Source organism: Oncorhynchus keta, chromosome 33 (genome assembly GCF_023373465.1).
Source record: "Oncorhynchus keta strain PuntledgeMale-10-30-2019 chromosome 33, Oket_V2, whole genome shotgun sequence".
Taxonomy (NCBI): Eukaryota; Metazoa; Chordata; class Actinopteri; order Salmoniformes; family Salmonidae; genus Oncorhynchus; species Oncorhynchus keta.
The window spans coordinates 7,805,689-7,826,317 of record NC_068453.1 but is presented as its reverse complement, the minus strand read 5'-3'; the positions used below and the strand labels follow the sequence as shown (position 1 = coordinate 7,826,317).

At 46.9% G+C, this 20,629-nt stretch overlaps 1 protein-coding gene across 4 annotated transcripts in view; it reads left to right on the top strand.

The window, feature by feature from the left end:
• Positions 1 to 403: 403 nt before the first annotated feature.
• Positions 404 to 20,629, top strand: part of celsr1a (cadherin EGF LAG seven-pass G-type receptor 1a) — a 127,743-nt gene continuing 107,517 nt past the window's right edge. The window contains exon 1 of one of the 4 annotated variants that reach the window (XM_052491747.1): positions 404 to 4,185. In XM_052491747.1, coding sequence (XP_052347707.1) covers positions 636 to 4,185 — 3,550 coding nt within the window. In that variant the 5' untranslated portion in view covers positions 404 to 635. The remainder of the gene's footprint in view (positions 4,186 to 20,629) is intronic. The other 3 variants (XM_052491745.1, XM_052491744.1, XM_052491746.1) reach the window with 3 other exon arrangements.

Below are 20,629 nucleotides of genomic sequence, written 5' to 3'. Positions count from 1 at the left end.
AGCACATGGGCCAAATCTAAATCAATATATTATTTTCAACTATTTATTCAGAATTGATATGCAAATGTTGAGCTCTAGACTACTAACCATGACAATAGCGATTCATTGTCCAAATAGCTTACTAATAACCTTTTCCAATAGATGGTTGTGTGCTAATGTACCATTTTCCCCAGGTGACAAACACAATACACAACTAAACATCGGGGAAAGTTTGAATGACACCAAACTAGTTTCATAACAAAGTTCTAGTGGTCCTCAAACACACAACGCGCGTTGTAACAAACTCTCTGTATTGTCATGGCAACGGTCCGAATGCGCATTCGTCAACAGCTCAGGACACTTCCGAATGTCCATGAGAAAGATCCCCTGCGAAAGTGTCCCGGTGAGCCGAACACAGCAGCAGGTCTATGTTAATCAGCTCTCAGAAGAGGGGGGGCGGTGGAGCCATTTTGTCGTCATTTAAAACTTTGCTCGTAGATTCATGTGACTGCGCTCCGTGGATACTATGGATAATAAGTGTCGTTTCCACTTTAAAACTTCACCATGAAGGATAAAAGAAAAAAGGAGAGGGATAGTTAATGCTTTGGTGGAGATGTTTCGATTAAATTGAATGGGATTTGTTGGAGTTTAAAACCATGGAATTACCGATGTATTGGATCTGGGTTTGTGTTCTATTCAATGTGCCCTTGCTGGGATGTTTCGAGCTACACCTTTCGGAGACGTTACAAACTGGGACTGTTTTGGCAAATTTGTCCCTGGGGCCCGGTTGGACTTACAAAATCGACAGGACTTTAACTCCTAAATACATTCAGAACTTTTTACAAGTGGAATGGCAAGAAGGAGCTCTCCGTGTGTACGGAAAAGTGGATTGTGTGCGTTTATTGAGGAACCCGGTGCCTGTCTATATCAGGATAGGGTCGTTGACGTCTGAAAATTTTGTTTTGACACATTTCAATACATTTGTACACGGACAAGACTGTTTTATCAAATACAAGAGAAAGAGCACAATAGGTAAATTCGACATTCACATCAGTTACCTTTCCAAATTGGAAGCAACTTCCTGCTTATCCGCAGGTAATTTGCTTGTGAATGTAACAAAACTTTTGCCTGCCTTTACGCGAAATACCAAATTTTCTGCCTCCTCATGTACTACTGGGAAAGACTTGAGAGCAGTTTTTAAACATGGTAATCTATTGCTGGACGAAGACTACTGTTTGGGAGACGGAGAGGTGCATTTGCATTGTACACTGCGTGCTCTGAGTGACCGGAGCGTCCGCGTCTCCGTGCGCGTGAGTTTGCGGTTGGTGACGGTGGTTGAGGGAGAGACCCATGGGCAGTTATCATCATCATCACACACCATCCAGATTGTGCCTGGCAAATGGAACCACCGAAAACGGAGAAATGTGAACACACCTCCCCAGTTTCAGCTCCCCAACTACCAGGTGTCTGTTCCCGAGAATGAACCATCAGGGACCCGCGTCATCACACTGAAGGCCACTGATCCGGATGATGGAGAGGCCGGTAGAATAGAGTATGGAATGGAGGCCCTCTTTGACAGCAGATCCAACGACTTTTTTGTAATAAACCCTCAGACAGGTGCTATTACAACAGTGCAGCCTTTAGACAGAGAGGTCAAAGACACACACGTCTTCAAAGTAATGGTAACAGACAACGGATCCCCGCGGCGCTCAGCCACGTCTTACCTCACCGTGACGGTCAGCGACACCAACGACCACGGGCCGGTGTTCGAGCAGACTGAATACCGGGTAACCATACGGGAGAATGTAGAGGTGGGCTTTGAGGTCATGACCATAAGAGCCACTGACGGAGACGCACCCTCCAACGCCAACATGGTCTATAAAATCGTCAACGGCGACGGAGTGAACGCGGGTTTTGAGATCGACCCGCGCCACGGGCTAGTGAGGATCAGAGAGCGGCCCGACAGAGAGACCATGTCCCAGTACCAGCTGATCGTGGAAGCCAACGACCAGGGGAAAGACCCTGAACCCCGGAGCGCCACGGCCACCGTCAACATCTCTGTAGAGGACGAGAACGACAACTACCCCCAGTTCTGTGAGAAACGTTACGTGGTCCAAATCCCTGAGAACGTGGCCGTCAACTCTAAAGTCACCCAAGTTCAGGCCACGGACAAAGATGAGGGGAACAACGCTAAGGTCCACTACAGCATCATCAGTGGCAACGTGAAGGGACAGTTCTACATCCACTCTCCCACTGGGGTCATCGATGTCATTAATCCCCTGGATTACGAGATGATTAGGGAGTATAATTTACGGATTAAAGCTCAGGATGGTGGCAGGCCTCCGTTGATCAACGGGACTGGGATGGTGGTGGTCCAGGTGGTTGACGTAAATGATAACGCTCCTATGTTCGTCAGCACGCCGTTTCAATCCACTGTGCTGGAGAATGTGGCCATTGGCTACTCAGTAATCCACATCCAGGCTATAGATGCTGATTCTGGGGATAACGCCCGTCTGGAGTACCATCTCACCGACACCTCCCCTGGTTTCCCCTTCACCATCAACAATAGCACTGGGTGGATCACGGTCGCCACGGAGCTCGACAGGGAAACCACCGAGTTCTATACCTTCGGCATGGAAGCGAGGGATTGTGGGATACCTGCGATGTCATCCTCGGCCAGCGTGAGCATCACGGTCCTAGATGTGAACGACAACATCCCGACCTTCACAGAGAAGGTGTATTCTCTGAAGATTAATGAGGATGCTGTGGTGGGGACCAGTGTGTTGACAGTGACAGCCGTCGACAGGGATGTAAATAGCGTGGTAACCTATCAGATCTCTAGCGGAAACACCAGGAACCGTTTCGCCATCACCAGTCAGAGTGGAGGCGGGCTCATCACCTTGGCGTTACCCTTAGACTACAAACAGGAGCGCCAGTACGTCCTGACGGTAACTGCTTCGGACGGCACACGTTATGACATGGCACAGGTGTTCATCAACGTCACGGACGCCAACACGCACCGTCCCGTGTTCCAGAGCGCCAACTACCAGGTGATGATTAGCGAGGACCGGCCCGTGGGGTCCATTGTGGTCATCATCAGCGCCACCGACGAAGACACGGGTGAAAACGCTCGCATCACGTACATCATGGAGGACAACGTCCCCCAGTTTAAGATCGACCCCGACACGGGCGCCATCACCACCCAGATGGAGATAGACTACGAGGACCAGGCGTCGTACACGCTAGCCATCGTCGCCAGGGACAATGGCATTCCTCAGAAGTCCGATACGACCTATGTGGAGATAATAATCCTGGATGCCAACGACAACACACCTCAGTTCCTACGGGACATGTATCAGGGGACTGTATTTGAGGACGCACCCGTTTACACCAGCGTGCTCCAGATATCTGCCTCCGACAGGGACTCCGGGTCCAACGGAAGGCTGAGCTACACCTTCCAGGGTGGAGATGACGGGGAGGGGGACTTCTTCATCGAGCCCTACTCTGGCATCATCAGAACAGCCAGGAAGCTAGACAGAGAGAACGTGCCTGTGTATACCCTGAAGGCCTTCGCTGTGGATAAGGGGATTCCTCCTCTCAAAGCAGCGGTGGACATCCAGGTGTCTGTGCTGGATATCAACGACAATGCGCCCGTGTTCGAGAAGGACGAACTGTTTATCTACGTGGAGGAGAACAGTCCCGTCGGTTCCGTCGTGGCTCGGATCAGCGCCACCGACCCAGATGAGGGAACCAACGCTCAGATCATGTACCAGATCGTGGAGGGGAACATCCCAGAGGTCTTCAAGCTGGACATCTTCAAAGGCGACCTCACCGCCCTCACGGACCTCGACTACGAGTCCAGAACCGAGTACGTTATTGTGGTCCAGGCCACGTCCGCTCCGCTCGTCAGCCGGGCCACAGTCCACATCCGTTTAGTCGACATCAATGACAACGACCCGGTTCTGCAAAACTTTGAGATTATCTTCAACAACTATGTGACCAACAAGTCCAATAGTTTCCCCTCAGGGATAATCGGGAAGGTACCTGCCCATGACCCAGACGTGTCGGATAAACTGCACTACAGTTTTGAGTCGGGGAATGAGCTGAACCTGCTAGTGCTGAATGCAGTCACGGGGGAACTGAAGCTCAGCAGAGACCTGGATAACAACAGACCTCTAGAGGCCCCCATGACTGTCTCTGTCTCAGGTAAGAACACCTCAAATGTATACATGCAAACGGGTGATCCACTTATTACCATGTCTTATTATTATTATTATTATTATTAACTATAATTACCTGTCTTATTAAACGCCTTGTTCATAAATCATATTCTTCTGGACTTGTATTTAGAGGTGTAAAAAAGGCCTATTTTCCTGCTGGCAGAGTTGAATGAGTAAGCAAAAGAATGTATTCAAGATGGCTATCTCAGTGGTGATTTGCGTGGTCTGGTATGACCCGAGAGAGTTGAATGAAATGAAGTGAAGAAGCATTTGAAAGTAAGCTATTTTGGGTTTTCACCTGAAATAGTTTGCTGCTTGCAGAGTGGACTAAGGGGAAGAAATATACGTGAGAGAGAAAATAGATATTATATCTATCGTCTGGAACTATGTGTAGTTGACTGCGTGTTCTATGGAAGCAACGCAGAGCTTAGGCCCTAGCCGAAGTGCTGTATATGTTTAGTGAGTGGTAGTTGGAAGGTGTAAGTGTCTGGTTCTACCGTTTTATACTGTTTGTGTGATACTGTATTGTGGTGGTTGCCTGGGTTCATAAAAGGTGCTATTATACCAGGTGCTCTTATTTTTTAACCAATGATGTTTTTTTCACTGCAGAAATGCGGTTTGCACATATCAACATTCTAGCACGCGAGACACCTTCTTCAAGAAACTCACCTTAGAAGTGAACAGCTTGTGTTGGCCCCTTTTTCACTTAGGTTAGCAGGAATGGCTAAGTGTGATGATCAAAACTGGGGCAAAGTCTGTCTCACGCATTCACACACTGAAATAGTTCTCCGTGCTTCACATAGCCTTAGTCAGCAGGTCGTGCTGGGTGATTTTGCTGCAATTTCGGTTAAAACGAGGAGTCCTTTTTTTTGCTGATTGTGTTGTACAGCCTATACAGTTTAGTGTAATAAAAGTAAGATGGGTTATCTGCATTTGTCGGTAAGTCACGCAGAAAACATTTGGGTGAAAGATGTCCTCTTATACAGCAGTATACTTTGTTCTGTTAAATGACACATTAGAGGTTATTTCAACTGTAATATAGAGCATTGATGTTATACAGGCCTTCGTATTGACTTGTTTGAGGCAGTAAGTGGGAGAGAGGCATCCTATCCCCATGAGAGATGGGCAAACTGCCCAGCACCTTAAGTCTCGCTCTCACTCTCTCAATCCATCTCTTTCTATTTACCAAGAATGAAACCTCCCTATGCCTTTCCTTCTCAACCTCTCTCATAATTAGTTATCTCGGTGACTTGTCTTTTTCGGTGTAACAAAAGACTGTCTGTCCAGAGGCTCGTGGTCACTAGTGGACCTTTCGCATTCGCCGATAACAATTGGGACTCTTGAGATCTCCTTGACAATGCTGACCCCCGGCTGTCCCTCGAGGGGCACCCCTGCCCACTCCATCACACCATCAGAATAATGCATCTTACACAAACATTCCGACCCCCGACCTCCCTCCTCACTACTCTAGACACACCGTGATGTCAAATGTTAGGTAATCATTAACACTGGTGCTCTGACCTCTCAACCCCAGGCCCAGGGGAGTCTAGGGACAACAGGAGACCAGACTGAGACAGACACCAACAGCCTGCTCCTGGCTTCCTTCATTAATGAAACACTAGCCCTTCTCTCTCTTTCTCTGTGAGATAATGACATGGCTCAAATTCATTCAGAGCTTTTTTGGAAAATTAAGGTCCAATATTAGGAAACAAATGTTTTTTCCTAAAAACAATGATATTATTAGTTAAATCTGATCTCCTGGGCACAGAGATGGGCATAGTAGTGGTTGCTACTGATGTGTGAAATTGAACAGTGTTTGAATTAGATATCTATCTAAGATGTCTCTTTCTGTCAATTCACCCATTCAAACTAAGCTCTCAAAATCTGTTTAAATTGATCAAATTGTATTTCTCAAAAACAGGGCAAGATCAGAACGAACAGGTGTTTTATTCTACCAACAGAAAGGGATTGAAATGGTTTATCTAACCCTCCTGAAAGGCCAGAGGTACTCCCTGCCTGTCAGATATCCCCCAGATAACGCAGGTTAACATTCTAGTCACAACACCACTCTGTCTCTCCCCTTAGAACAACACCGATGAGGCATGGTAGGGGCTGAGTGTTCCCACTGTAATAGAATATCTCTTATCTGGCTAGCTCAACATTCAGCAAGCTTTTCCCTCTGAATTTAGCTCTCTCGTTTTATTCACCATAGTCTTAATAAAAGAAGAGCCATTGACTTGACTATCTAATGTCGACTGTCTAATGACTATCTCCTCAGGCTTCGGTCCTGATACCTAAAGTCTTTCTAAGGCCCAGTATACAGAGTTCTGTCTGTGTTATATAAGCAGTCTGTTTGTGTGGCCCTCTGGGCATAATAGAGACGAGGGATGGATGGTGTTACTCTTCTGTAGGCCAACTTTGTGAGATGTACCATAATAATGATTTGGAGTGATTGGTGCTAAATCATCATTTCCACTTGGTCTCTCTCTCTCTCTCTCTCTCTCTCTCTCTCTCTCTCTCTCTCTCTCTCTCTCGCTCTCTCGCTCTCTCGGAGGTAAGGAGGGAGGGGCGAAGGGAGGGAGAGCTTGCAGTGTGCCGCTACTGGGGGCCTTTTAGCTAGCGCCGCCTAGGTTTGGCCCTCAACCCCACTCTGTAGGAGCTACGTAGTTTTCTCTCCCCATCTCTCGTTCTCTCTACAGTCTCTTGCTCTCTCGCTTTCTCTCACTTTCTCTGAGGTTTATCTCCAAAGCACCCAGAAGAGGTTTACCGTTTCATGTAAGTCCCATAGTCAGATTTCTGGAGGAACCTAAGAGGTTTCATTTGATTTACATGAGGTCACTACTGCAGCAGCATGAATAAGATAATAAGTTGAGATGTTTTAGTATATTAGGTGCTGAATACGTCTTACAAGAGGTTTGCTAAAGGAAAGGACTAAAGTAAGGAGATGTGTGTGTGGGAAAGAGGAGAGTGTGCCCCCTGTCATTTTACATTTACATTTAAGTCATTTAGCAGACGCTCTTATCCAGAGCGTCTTACAAATTGGTGCATTCACCTTATGACATCCAGTGGAACAGTCACTTTACAATAGTGCATCTAAATCTTAAAAGGGGGGTGAGAAGGATTACTTATCCTATCCTAGGTATTCCTTAAAGAGGTGGGGTTTCGGGTGTCTCCGGAAGGTGGTGATTGACTCCGCTGTCCTGGCGTCGTGAGGGAGTTTGTTCCACCATTGGGGGGCCAGAGCAGCGAACAGTTTTGACTGGGCTGAGCGGGAACTGTACTTCCTCAGTGGTAGGGAGGCGAGCAGGCCAGAGGTGGATGAACGCAGTGCCCTTGTTTGGGTGTAGGGCCTGATCAGAGCCTGGAGGTACTGAGGTGCCGTTCCCCTCACAGCTCCGTAGGCAAGCACCATGGTCTTGTAGCGGATGCGAGCTTCAACTGGAAGCCAGTGGAGAGAGCGGAGGAGCGGGGTGACGTGAGAGAACTTGGGAAGGTTGAACGGCGTTCTGGATGAGTTCTAGGGGTTTAATGGCACAGGCAAGGAGCCCAGCCAACAGCGAGTTGCAGTAGTCCAGACGGGAGATGACAAGTGCCTGGATTAGGACCTGCGCCGCTTCCTGTGTGAGGCAGGGTCGTACTCTGCGGATGTTGTAGAGCATGAACCTACAGGAACAGGCCACCGCCTTGATGTTAGTTGAGAACGACAGGGTGTTGTCCAGGATCACGCCAAGGTTCTTAGCGCTCTGGGAGGAGGACACAGTGGAGTTGTCAACCGTGATGGCGAGATCATGGAACGGGCAGTCCTTCCCCGGGAGGAAGAGCAGCTCCGTCTTGCCGAGGTTCAGCTTGAGGTGGTGATCCGTCATCCACACTGATATGTCTACAGTCACCTGTCACAATACTACCACTGCTGCCACTGACTGCCACTGACTGCACTCAACCAGCTGCACCAGAGATGGTGTGGCGGAGCTCCTTCCTTTGTCTACACACAACCTCTGACCCCTAACTCTGATGGATGTCCTAACAATGTCCGGAGAGGCTCGTAGAGATGAATCACTACCTATACAGGTGCTGCCTAGAGCAACATTGGCCTGGTCCCAGATCTGTTTGTGCTGTACTGCCAACTCCTTGTGACCATAAGTGTTGGCTATACAGCACACACCGATCTTGGACCAGGCTGTAGTTTAGAATAAAGATAGACACATGACAGATTGGATCTGTCTGTTCAGAGATTGATGGTTTTGTTGACATTTCGTGTGATGTAAGTCATCCTCTATTCATAGACCAGATTGTGTTTACATGTTTATGTGCGTGATGTGGTGGTATATTAGTCTTGGCACTGAAAGTAACTGATATTAGCAAAGCAACTCCCTGATCATTCCTAAGACATTACAACCTTCTCTCTCCGCTCTTGTCTATAACTCTCTATAATCTCTCTCTTCTCTCTTTCTCTCTCTCTCAGTGCATGCTGGGAGTTTGAGTGTTTGGTGTAGAGCCCTCTACACCAATCTTCTTTTCTTGATTCTGTTCTTGGTCTTTCTTTCAATTTTATTTTCTATGGTGGAGGGTTAATGCACTATTTGTTTTAGTGGAATCCACAGGTTTTTTCAAAGTTAGGGTGGAAGAGGACAGAGTTAATTTCCTGGGGTGTGGAAGGTGTGGTGTGCGCGATGGCTTCTCAGCCTAGCGCGGAGGAGATGCTGTCGATACGGCATGGATTCAGGTGTGTTCCTGAGAATGGAGTTAAAGAGGGTTCTGCTCGCAGTCGGAAAACAGGTAGGAGCTGAATTTATACATTCCGCGTCCAGAATGAACAAAGCTATGGTTGTGTTCGTGAAAAGAGCACATTTGGTTGGTAGGCTAATTGCTAGTGCAATATTTGTAAGGGGTGTGTTGGTGCCAATTCTGCCTCTTCCATTTCGACAAAGGTGGTAGTTGAAAATTTGCCTCTGTTTATTACGGATGATCAAATCAGGAAAGAGCTGAGTCGTTTTGGTAAGTTTGCTAGCGGTTTTCGTGTACTGTCAGCAGGCTTTCAGGCAGATGCCGTGAAGCACGTTGTTACGTTCTGGAGGCAAGTGTTTATGTTTCTGAACAACAATGAGCAACAGTTAAATGTGCATTTTAAAGTGAAGCATGGGGAGGGGCTCTATGCAGAGTTTGCCAGCACAGATAGTCTATGGTGTTTTGAGTGTGGGGATTTAGGGCATAAGAGCTTTGCATGACAACATAAAGGCCGTAGACAAGGTGAGGGTACAAGCGCCAGTGGGGGATATCGAGGTAAACACGCAGGGGGCAATGAGATGCAGACAGCAGAGGCTGGGTCTAGTCATGCCAGGGATGGTGGTGTAGATGAGGCTGGGTCTAGTCATGCTATGGATGGGTCTGGGTCTAGTCATGCCAGGGATGGGTCTGGGTCTAGTCATGCCAGGGATGGGTCTGGGTCGAGTCATGCCAGGGATGGGTCTGGGTCTAGTCATGCCAGGGAAAGGTCTGGGTCTACTCATGCTATGGATGGGTCTGGGTCTAGTCATGCTATGGATGGGTCTGGGTCTAGTCATGCTATGGATGGGTCTGGGTCTAGTCATTCTATGGATGGTGGTGTAGCTGAGGCTGGGTCTAGTCATGCTATGGATGGTGATGTAGATGAGGATGGGTCTAGTCATGCTATGGATGGTGGTGTATATGAGGATGGGTCTAGTCATGCTATGGATGGTGGTGTAGATGAGGATGGGTCTAGTCATGCTTGTCGATGGTGGTGTAGATGAGGCTGGGTCTAGTCATGCTTGTCGATGGTGATGTAGATGAGGATGGGTCTAGTCATGCTATGGATGGTGATGTAGATGAGGATGGGTCTAGTCATGCTTGTCGATGGTGGTGTAGATGAGGCTGGGTCTAGTCATGCTATGGATGGTGATGTAGATGAGGCTGGGTCTAGTCATGCTATGGATGGTGATGTAGATGAGGATGGGTCTAGTCATGCTATGGATGGTGATGTAGATGAGGATGGGTCTAGTCATGCTTGTCGATGGTGGTGTAGATGAGGCTGGGTCTAGTCATGCTATGGATGGTGATGTAGATGAGGATGGGTCTAGTCATGCTATGGATGGTGATGTAGATGAGGATGGGTCTAGTCATGCTTGTCGATGGTGGTGTAGATGAGGCTGGGTCTAGTCATGCTATGGATGGTGATGTAGATGAGGCTGGGTCTAGTCATGCTATGGATGGTGATGTAGATGAGGATGGGTCTAGTCATGCTATGGATGGTGATGTAGATGAGGATGGGTCTAGTCATGCTATGGTTGGTGATGTAGATGAGGATGGGTCTAGTCATGCTTGTCGATGGTGGTGTAGATGAGGATGGGTCTAGTCATGCTATGGATGGTGATGTAGAGCGGACAACCAGTCAAGCAGAGGGGTCAAAGTACACATTGAGGGAACTGACAGGGTGCCTGAATGAGACCAAGAGGGAAAAAGTTATCCTTGAAGCCTTTTTTTCTGATCTGAGAAAGTTTGTAATATCAGTACAACATGCTATGAAAAATTAGGGGCATGGTGTCCTCTCACCCAGGAAACGGTTTAGGTTGAGGAAGTGGGTCACAACAGTGCGTAAGGGTCTACCTTTAGACACTGTTTAGATGTGTAGTTTATTTCTGGCACTGGGGCTTTTGAGCTTTGCTATTGGTCTCTTTCTTTGCTGTCTTGCTCCCACTTCTTATGGAGACTCTTTGAGTAGGCATGCTCCATTTAAATGGCGCTAGAGATGTGGGAAAGAGGAGTGTGTCGGGTGAATATGTAATATAAAAAAAGTGCGGTTTCTGCAGGAGACACACAGTGATGTGGTGAATGAAGTTGTTTGTGGACTCTGGTGGAAAGGGGCAAGTATGTTGAGCCATGGGACACATTTTAGTGCAGGGGTGGCAGGCTGAGTCCTTTTTTTACTGGGTCTGTCTGTAAAACTTTGCTCCTCAAAGGAGGTGGGTAGGCTACTTGTTGTAAAAGCAGAAATTAACAACATGGCTTTTGTCTTTATAAATGTGTATGCGCCTAACACAGGGAGAGAGGGGGGATCTATTTGGGTGTCTTAGACTGGAACTCTCACAGGTAGCGCCTGATGAGACGCTGGTTGTCGTCGGGGACTGGAACTGTACAATGGATTTTTACGAAAGACCGAAATGGGGAAGAGCCTCATTCAGTGTCAGTGGGAGTGGTAAGGGACATCATTAATCCGTTCGACTTAGAGGATGTTTGGAGAACTAAACATCCCGACACAAGACAGTATACATGGGTGAAGGTCTTTGGGGCGAGGTTGAGAGGGTGAGTGCAGCCCGACTTCAACATTTTTACTTGTCCAGGAATCAGAGCAATAGGCTGTTGGGCGCTACCATTAACCCTGTGAATTGTTTCGGATCACCACATAACCATGGCTCGGCTGTCTATTTCACCAGGGCCCAGGCAGGCCTATTGGAAGTTTAATGTAAAGCTCTTACAAGATGCCACTTTTTGCTTAGGTTTCTAGACCTTTTGGGAAAGGTGGGGTCAGCGAAGAGGGGAGTCTGAGTCAATGGTGGGATGTGGGGAATGTCCAAATTCGGCATTTCTGTCAACAGTATACAGCTCTCTCATCCTCAGAGGCTAGGAGAGTATTGGGGGAACTAGAGCGTAGTATTAGTGAGATGGTGGGGCAATGTAGGCCTCCAGACTAATTTAGCTGAATTACGTAGGGACCTGGGTAGTCTTTTCCAGGTTAAACCAAACAGAGCACTTGTAAGAGCTAGGTTCTCCATGCTCAAGGAGATGGATGCTCCCAGCTCCTCCTTCTTTGGTTTGGAAAGACAGAGCAGTGAAGCCAAGGTTAATGGACATTCCTCTGTTGTCCCATGAACTGGCAGAGGCAGTAACCCAGATGTCCCCCGGTCGTGCACTGGGGGTCGATGGACTCCCAGTGGAGTTTAAAAAAAAAAATAAAAAATTCTGGGGAGATTTGCCGATGAGGTTGCCGTCGTGCGGCTCTGACTCGCCTGCCCAAAAAGGGGACTTGTGTGAACTGGAGGCCCGGGGCATTGCTCTGGGCGGGCAACAAGATATTTGCCAAGGTCCTCTCTAACAGACTGAAGTCCCAGCTGGATTCGATAGTACACAAGGACCAAACGTATTGTGTACCGGGACGCTCAATTACGGACAACTTGTTCTTAATCAGGGACATGTTGGACTTGTCGAGAGGTTCTAATTTGAACTTTGGACTGGTCTCTTTAGATCAAGAGAAGGCTTTTGATAGAGTGGACCATGAGTATCTGTTTAATGTGATGTTTGGGTTTGGGAAGTTTTTTGACCTGTGTGAAGCTGTTGTATGCTGGGGCATCATGTATGGTCAAGGTGGGATTCGGGCTCAGCAGGCCAGTCTGGGTGAGACGGGGCATTAGACAAGGATGCCCTCTATCGGGCACAGTTATATACACTAGCCATTGAGCCTTTTATGGGCCTGCTACGCAGTAGACTGCAGGGAGTGTGCTGGACAGGCATGGGTGTAGTGACAGTCATAGCAGTGTCAGCGTATGCAGATGACGTTTCTGTGATGGTCAGAGATGGGAAGGATATGAAGGCACTAGAGAATAGTCTGAAGGTGTACGTGGGAGCTTCGTCAGGTAAACTGGGGCAAGAGTAAAGCTCTGTTATGTGCTTCCATGTGGTTTGCAGTGAGATTGTGAAGGGCTTAACATGTTGGGGGTGTACCTGGGCTTGAAGATGTGGGTCAGGAAGAACTGGGAGGGGCTGTCACAGGCAGTGGTGTCAAGACTGGCCAGGTGGAGGTGGGTCCTGTCCCAAGTGTCATATAGAGGGAGGGTGCTGATAATCAATAACCTGGTGGCATCTTCCCTGTGGCATAAACTGGCTGTCCTCAACTGCTCGCAGACCTGCAACGCAAGCTGGTCGGCTTTTTCTGGTCGGGCCATCACTGGCTGTGGGCAGCAGTGTTGTACATGACCGTCCACGAAGGAGGACAGGGCCTGGTGGAACTGGAGCAGGGTGGCTGCGTTCCGACTAAAGGCGGCGCAGAGACTGCTGAACAATACTGATGTTGGTTGGAGAGAACCAGCATGTGGACTGCTGATGTGAGCTGGCGGATTAGGGTTGGGATTTTTACTCTGCAGTGCTGAGGGCCTGGCAGCTGCTGAGGGCCTGGCAGCTGCTAAGGTCAACACGAGAAGGGGGTGTGGAGCCTGGGCTGTGGGTGTGGGAGGAGCCTATCTTCCACAACCCAGACATTCTTTTGAGATCGGTTCAGTCGGCCACCCTGCAGAGGCGACTGATGGTAGCGGGCTTACATAGGCTGGGTGACCTGCGACTGCTGGAAAAGGAGGGGTGGAAAACCCTGGACGTCCTGGCATAACAGACAGGAATGACTCTTAGGCTGCTGGAGAGATTCCTGGAGGAGGTCCAGGAGGCACTGTCTGAGCCGGTAAGGGGGGGTGTTTGAGCGACCGAAGGGGGAGGGGCCATCGATGTTTCTGCCACTGCAGGTGACGGCAGAGACTGGGGACTGGCAAGGGGGTCTGGAGGACATGTTCAAATCTAACACTCTGAGCCTGGGGGAGTTTGAGGAGGTGGGAGGTAAAGCCCCCTACAACCTCTGCATCAAGGTGAGGAACATTAGGAGCCTACCAGGAGTGAAGGCACATCAGTGGCAGGGGGTATGTGGGGAGGAGAGTATGGTGGGTTTTAGATGGAGGGGGCTCTACAAGCCCCCAGCACCAAAGAGGTCAGGGGACCTCCAGTGGAGGGTTCCACATGGAGCCCTGGCCACTAACAGCTGATTGGCACAGGTTGAACCGGGAGTCGGGACACAGGTTGAACCGGTGTCCTTTCTGTGTTATGAGAGAACACTGTGATTCATGTGTTTTCTGTGTGCACCAGGTTAATGCCATTAATGTCTCTGTTGGAATGCCTGTGTGAGAGGTTGGGGGTGGGTTTTACTGTTGGGATGTTTATAATGGGGTACAGGTATTCAAATAAGGAAAAGGCCAAATGTGTTTTGTTGGATTTTCTGTTTGCCCAGGCAAAGTTGGCTATTTGGATAACAAGGTGGGGGAATAGCAGACCTTTTACTATTATTTAATGGAATGGTCTCTGCGTGCCTTAGGTTAGAATTTGAGTTCTATAAAATAAAAAAGTGTGGAGATGTTTCAGGAGATATGGTGTGTTGGGGGGCTGACTGTACAGCTGGGGAAGATGTATTGGATATACGGTTATAGAAGTTGAGTTTTCTGTTCGTTATTGTGATATGTGGTGTTTTGTATCGTGTGGCAGAGGGAAAGGTGAGTATGGTACATGTATGCAGTACAGGATATATTTTGGTGTTTTATTTTAAGGTGGTGGGTGGTGAGGTTTTAATACAATTAGAATGTTTGAATAAAGAAACATTCTAATTGTATTAAAACCTGGTTTGGAGGCTATGTCTGTCCTTGGTGTCTATAGAAACTGTTATTAGATTACAGGAACAGTATGGGTCTCACACACACAGGCACATTGCTCTGAACCTCACAGACTTTGAACAAAACACCAGGCTATGCCTAGAATCCCCACAGCAGCCAAGGGAAGAAATACAGCTCCCCATAACTCGCTGGTTGGAACCAAGCCTAGAGTATTTCAATCCTCGTATTTCATCGGTACAATATTACATTTGATTAACTTAAACAGAACCAAATAAGTATAATGCATTCAGAAAGTATTCAGACCCCCTTTTCCACATTTTGTTACGTCACAGCCTTATTCTAAAATGTATTAAATTGGTTTTTGTCCTCAACAATCTACACACAATAACCCATAATGACAAAGCAAAAACATATGTAAATATTATATTTACATAATTATTCAGACCCTTTATTCAGTACTTTGTTGAAGCACATTTGGAAGCGATTACAGCATGGCGCAACAAGCTTGGCACACCTGTATTTGGGGAGTTTCTCCCATTCTTCTCTGCAGCTCCTCTCAAGCTCTGTCAGGTTGAATGGGGAGCATCGCAGCACAGCTATTTTAAAGACTCCAGAGATGTTAGATTGGGTTCAAGTCCGGGCTCTGGCTGGGCCACTCAAGGACATTCAGAGGCTTGTCCCGAAGCCACTCCTGCATTGTCTTAGCTGTGTGCTTAGGACCGTTGACCTGTTGGAAGGTGAACCTTCTCCCCAGTCTGAGGTCCTGAGTGCTCTGAAGCAGGTTTTCATCAATGATCTCTCTGTACTTTGCTCCGTTCATCTTTCCCTCGATCCTGACTAGTCTCCCAGTCCCAGCCGCTATAAAACATCCCCACAGCATGATGCTGCCACCCCTATGCTTCATAATAGGGTTGGTCCCAGGTTTCCTCCAGATGTGACGCTTGGCATTCAGGCCAAAGAGTTCAATCTAGCTTTTATCAGACCAGAGAACCTTGTTTCTCTTGGTCTGAGAGTCCTTTAGGTGCCTTTTGGCAAACTCCAAGTGGGCTGTCATGTGCCTTTTACTGAGGAGTGCCTTCCGTCTGACCACTCTACCATACTACCATAAAGGCCTGATTGGCGGAGTGCTGCAGAGATGGTTGTCCTTCTGGTGGTTGTCCCATCTCCACAGAGGAACTCTGGCGCTCTGTCAGAGTGACCATCGGATTCTTGTTCACCTCCCTGACCAAGGCCCTTCTCCCCCGATTACTCAGTTTGGCCGGGCGGCCAGCTCTAGGAAGAGTCTTGGTGGTTCCAAACTTCTTCCATTTAAGAGTGATGGAGGCCACTATGTTGTTGGGGACCTTCAATGCTGCAGACATTTTTTGGTACCATTCCCCAGATCTATGGCTCGACACAATCCTTGATTTGGAAATCCATGATTTCCAAATCATGTCCACTCAATTGAATTTACCACAGTTGGACTCCAGTCAAGCTGTAGAAACATCTCAGGAATGATGAATGGAAACATGGTGCACCTAAGCTCAATTTCGAGTGTCATAGTAAAGAGTCTGAATACTTACAGTTGAAGTCAGAAGATGAACGTGGTACCTTTCTGTCATTTAGAAATTGCTCCCAAGGATGAACCAGACTTGTGTAAGTCTACAATTTTTTTCTGAGGCTTTTGATTTTTGATGTTGTTTAATAATAATAATAATAATAATTTATTTAGATTTTCCCATGATGTCAAGAAAAGAGGCATGCTCTACCAAGTTTGAAGGTAGGCGTTGAAATACATCCACAGATACACCTCCAATTGACTCAAATGATGTCAATTAGCCTATCAGAAGCTTCTAAAGCCATGACATAATTTTGGGGAATTTTCCGAGCTGTTTAAAGGCACAGTCAACTTGGTGTTTGTAATCTTTTGAACCACTGGAATTGTGATACAGTGAATTATACGTGAAACAATCTGTCTGTAAACAATTGTTGGAAAAATTACTTAGTAGATATCCTAACTGACTTGCCAAAACTAGTTTGTTAACAAGACATTTGTGGAGTGGTTGAAAAACGAGTTTTAATGACTCTAAAATAAGGTATTTCTGTTTTTTATTTATTATAAATTTGCTAAAATCGCCAAAATCCTGTTATCGCTTTGTCATTATTTGCTATTGTGCGTAGATTGATGAGAAAAAAATAATTGAACCCATTTTAGAATACGGCTGTAACATAACAAAATGTGGAAAAAGTCATGTGGTCTGAGTACTTAATATAATAATAATAATATATGCCATTTAGCTGACGCTTTTATCCAAAGCGACTTACAGTCATGTGTGCATACATTCTACGTATGGGTGGTCCCGGGAATCGAACCCACTACCCTGGCGGTACAAGCGCCATGCTCTACCAACTGAGCCACAGAAGACTCAAATGATGTCTTTCCGAAGCTTCTGCACATATATCAGGTGGTGTTTACATTGACAGCTTCTGATAAGAAATTAATTGTATTTATTTGTATAGTTTTAACAAGACATTTTTTTCGAGTTTTCTGACCCTGTTTTTATTTATTAGAAATTTGCATTTATATTGTCGTTTCTTCTCCTGTTTCATAACAAAATGTGGAAAAATGTGGCGAATGCAATATATCAGGCTACAGCTTTGGTTTGTTCGATACACTTCAACGCTCTAAAAAGCAAGAGCATCGACTGTCCAGGATAGATATCCTCTGATTCTCCTGTAGTAATTCCATGACTTTGGGCTTGACTCCACCCTAGGCTTCTCTGTTCTCCTACAACAGAAGAGACAGAGGGAGAAAGAGAAGAGAGGACTGTGATTTGTGAACAGCAATTAAGCTGAAACAACAGTCTGAACTGGGTAAGCTGTGTCTCTCTCCCTGTTCGATGAGCGGGAAAGGAATTTGATTCGTGTTTAATCTTGCACACTCACTCGGGTGGGTGGGTGGTGGGTGTGTGTTTCTGTCATTGGTGCGTGTCGAGGTGACTGAGATTGTTGGAGGCTAGACTCCGAAACGTGTGGATGTGGTATAAGCTTTGTTCTGAAGGAGGACAGGAAAGGGGGAAGGATAGGAAAAGAGAGGAGTATCTGAGAAAGGGCTATCCCGGGACACTGCAGGAACACAGATTCCCTCAATCACTGCATACAGCTAGTTTTAATTTATCAATGCCATTCATTTATACCCTAATCCCCATTGATTAGTGTACAGGCAATTCATTATAAAGATAGGGGGATTTTCTTGGCGTCTTATCGTCTCTGGTATTTCAGCAACGCTCATTGGTTTCTCTGTGCGTGTCTGGTCTTCACATGTACAGAAGCCAGCCAGTGCTAGCCGCAGGGCTGTATCAGCATTTACCAACCCTTAGGGCCCAGTGGACCAGCAGAGAGGCTGGCTGGCTACTGCCCAGTGTTTGTGTGTGTGGGCTTGGAGTTTGAAGTGGAACTAGTACTACCAGGTGGATCTGCCACATTTCTCCTCTGTCCATCTCTGCAACCTGACATCTGGGTGCCTGTTTAATGGTCATTTAAAATCTTGTGCCATTTTGCTAGGAAAATAATCCCAGAGTGTAGCTTTGAAGGGTCTCGACAGATGGTAAATTACAGGCCTAGGAGTAAAGGTGATCTATAGTCTGGTCCTGTCTGGTTAGGACAGCACTACCCTCAGGGCAGGCAGCGCTGGTATGGATTCCATGCAGTCTAGCTATGGATGGAGTGCCAAACAGAATATGCAGGCTAGGGATGTTTTATTTCCACTACTTTTACACTTTTGACAGTGAAGTTTTAATTTGTAATCAATTAAATTAGATCTATTCAATCAAATTCAATCAAATGGCCCTTCTTACATCAGCTGATGTCACAAAGTGCTGTACAGAAACCCAGCCTCAAACCCCAAACAGCAAGCAATGTAGGTGTAGAAGCACGGTGGCTAGGAGAAACTCCTTAGAAAGGCCAGAACCTTGGAAGAAACCTTGAGAGGAACCAGGCCATGAGGGGTGGCCAGTCCTCTTCTGGCTGTGCCGGGTGGAGATTATAACAGTACATGGCCAAGATGTTCAAATGTTCATAGATGACCAGCAGGGTCAAATAATAATAATCACAGTGGTTGTCGAGGGTGCAATAGGTCAGCACCTCAGGAGTAAATGTGAGTTGTCTTTTCATAGCCGATCATTCAGAGTATCTCTACCGCTCCTGTTGTCTCTAGAGAGTTGAAAACAGCAGATCTGGGACAGGTAACACGTCCGGTGAACAGGTCAGGGTTCCATAGCCGCAGGCAGAACAGTTGAAACTGGAGCAGCAGCACGACCAGGTGGACTGGGGACAGCAAGGAGTCATCAGGCCGGGTTGTCCTGAGGCATGGTCTCCTAGGGCTCAGGTCCTCCGAGAGAGAGAGAGAAAAAAAGAGAAAAAGAGAGGAAGAATTAGAGAGCATACTTAAATTCACACAGGACACCGGTTAAGACAAGAGAAATACTCCAAATATAACAGACTGACCCTAGCCCCCCGACACATAAACTACTGCAGCATAAATACTGGATGCTGAGACAGGAGGGGTCGGGAGACACTGTGGCCCCATCCGACGATACCCCCGGACAGGGCCAAACAGGTAGGATATAACCCCACCCACTTTGCCAAAGCACAGCCCCCACACCACTAGAGGGATATCTTCAACCACCAACTTACCATCCTGAGACAAGGCCGTGTATAGACCACGAAGATCTCCCCCATGGCACAACCCAAGGGGGGGCGCCAACCCGGACAGGATGATCACGTCAGTTACTCAACCCACTCAAGTGACGCACCCCTCCTAGGGACGGCATGGAAGAGCACCAGTAAGCCAGTGACTCAGCCCCTGTAATAGGGTTAGAGGCAGAGAATTCCAGTGGAAAGAGGGGAACCGGCCAGGCAGAGACGGCAAGGGCAGTTCGTTGCTCCAGAGCCTTTCCGTTCACCTTCACACTCCTGGGCCAGACTACACTCAATCATAGGACCTACTGAAGAGATGAGTCTTCAGTAAAGACTTAAAGGTTGAGACCGAGTCTGCGTCTCTCACATTCCATAAAAATGGAGCTCTATAGGAGAAAGCCCTGCCTTCAGCTGTTTGCTTAGAAATTCTAGGGACAGTAAGGAGGCCTGCGTCTTGTGACCGTAGCGTACGTGTAGGTATGTACGGCAGGACCAAATCGTAAAGATAGGTAGGAGCAAGCCCATGTCATGCTTTGTAGGTTAGCAGTAAAACCGAGAAATCATCCCTTGTCTTAACAGGAAGCCAGTGTAGGGAGGCTAGCACTGGAGTAATATGATGACATTTTTTGGTTCTAGTCAAGATTCTAGTAGCTGTGTTTAGCATTAACTGAAGTTTATTTAGTGCTTTATCCGGGTAGCCGGAGAGTAGAGCATTGCAGTAGTCTAACCTAGAAGTGACAAAAGCATTCATGTTCTGTAGCGGGTTTTGATTGGAATTAAGTCCAGAGGTATGTTTGATTTCAAATAATTTCTGAGTGGATTTGAAGAGATTGATATTCCATATGGGTTCGGTATTACCTGTTGTCTGTGTGTAAAGAGATTTATTCTGCCCACTTCAGAAAGTATTCACAGCCCTTGACTTTTTCCACATTTTGTTGTGCTACAGCCTGAATTTAAAATGGTTTAGAGATGTTGTGTCTCTGGCCTACACACAACACCCCATAATGTCAAAGTATAATTTATTTGTATTTTTATTGTTTACAAATGAATAAAAAATGAAGGGCTGAAATGTCTTGAGTCAATAAGTATGCAACCTTTTTGTTATGGAAAGTCTAAATAAGTTCAAGAGTAAAAATGTGCTTAACAAGTCACATAATAAGTTGCATGGACTCACTATGTGTGCAATGATAGTGTTAACATGATTTTAAAAAAATAACTATTTCATCTCTGTACCCCACTAGGGCTGACGACTGGTCGATTAATTGTTTGGTCTTAGGCTGTCAAACAGTAACATATATATATATATATATATATATTTGC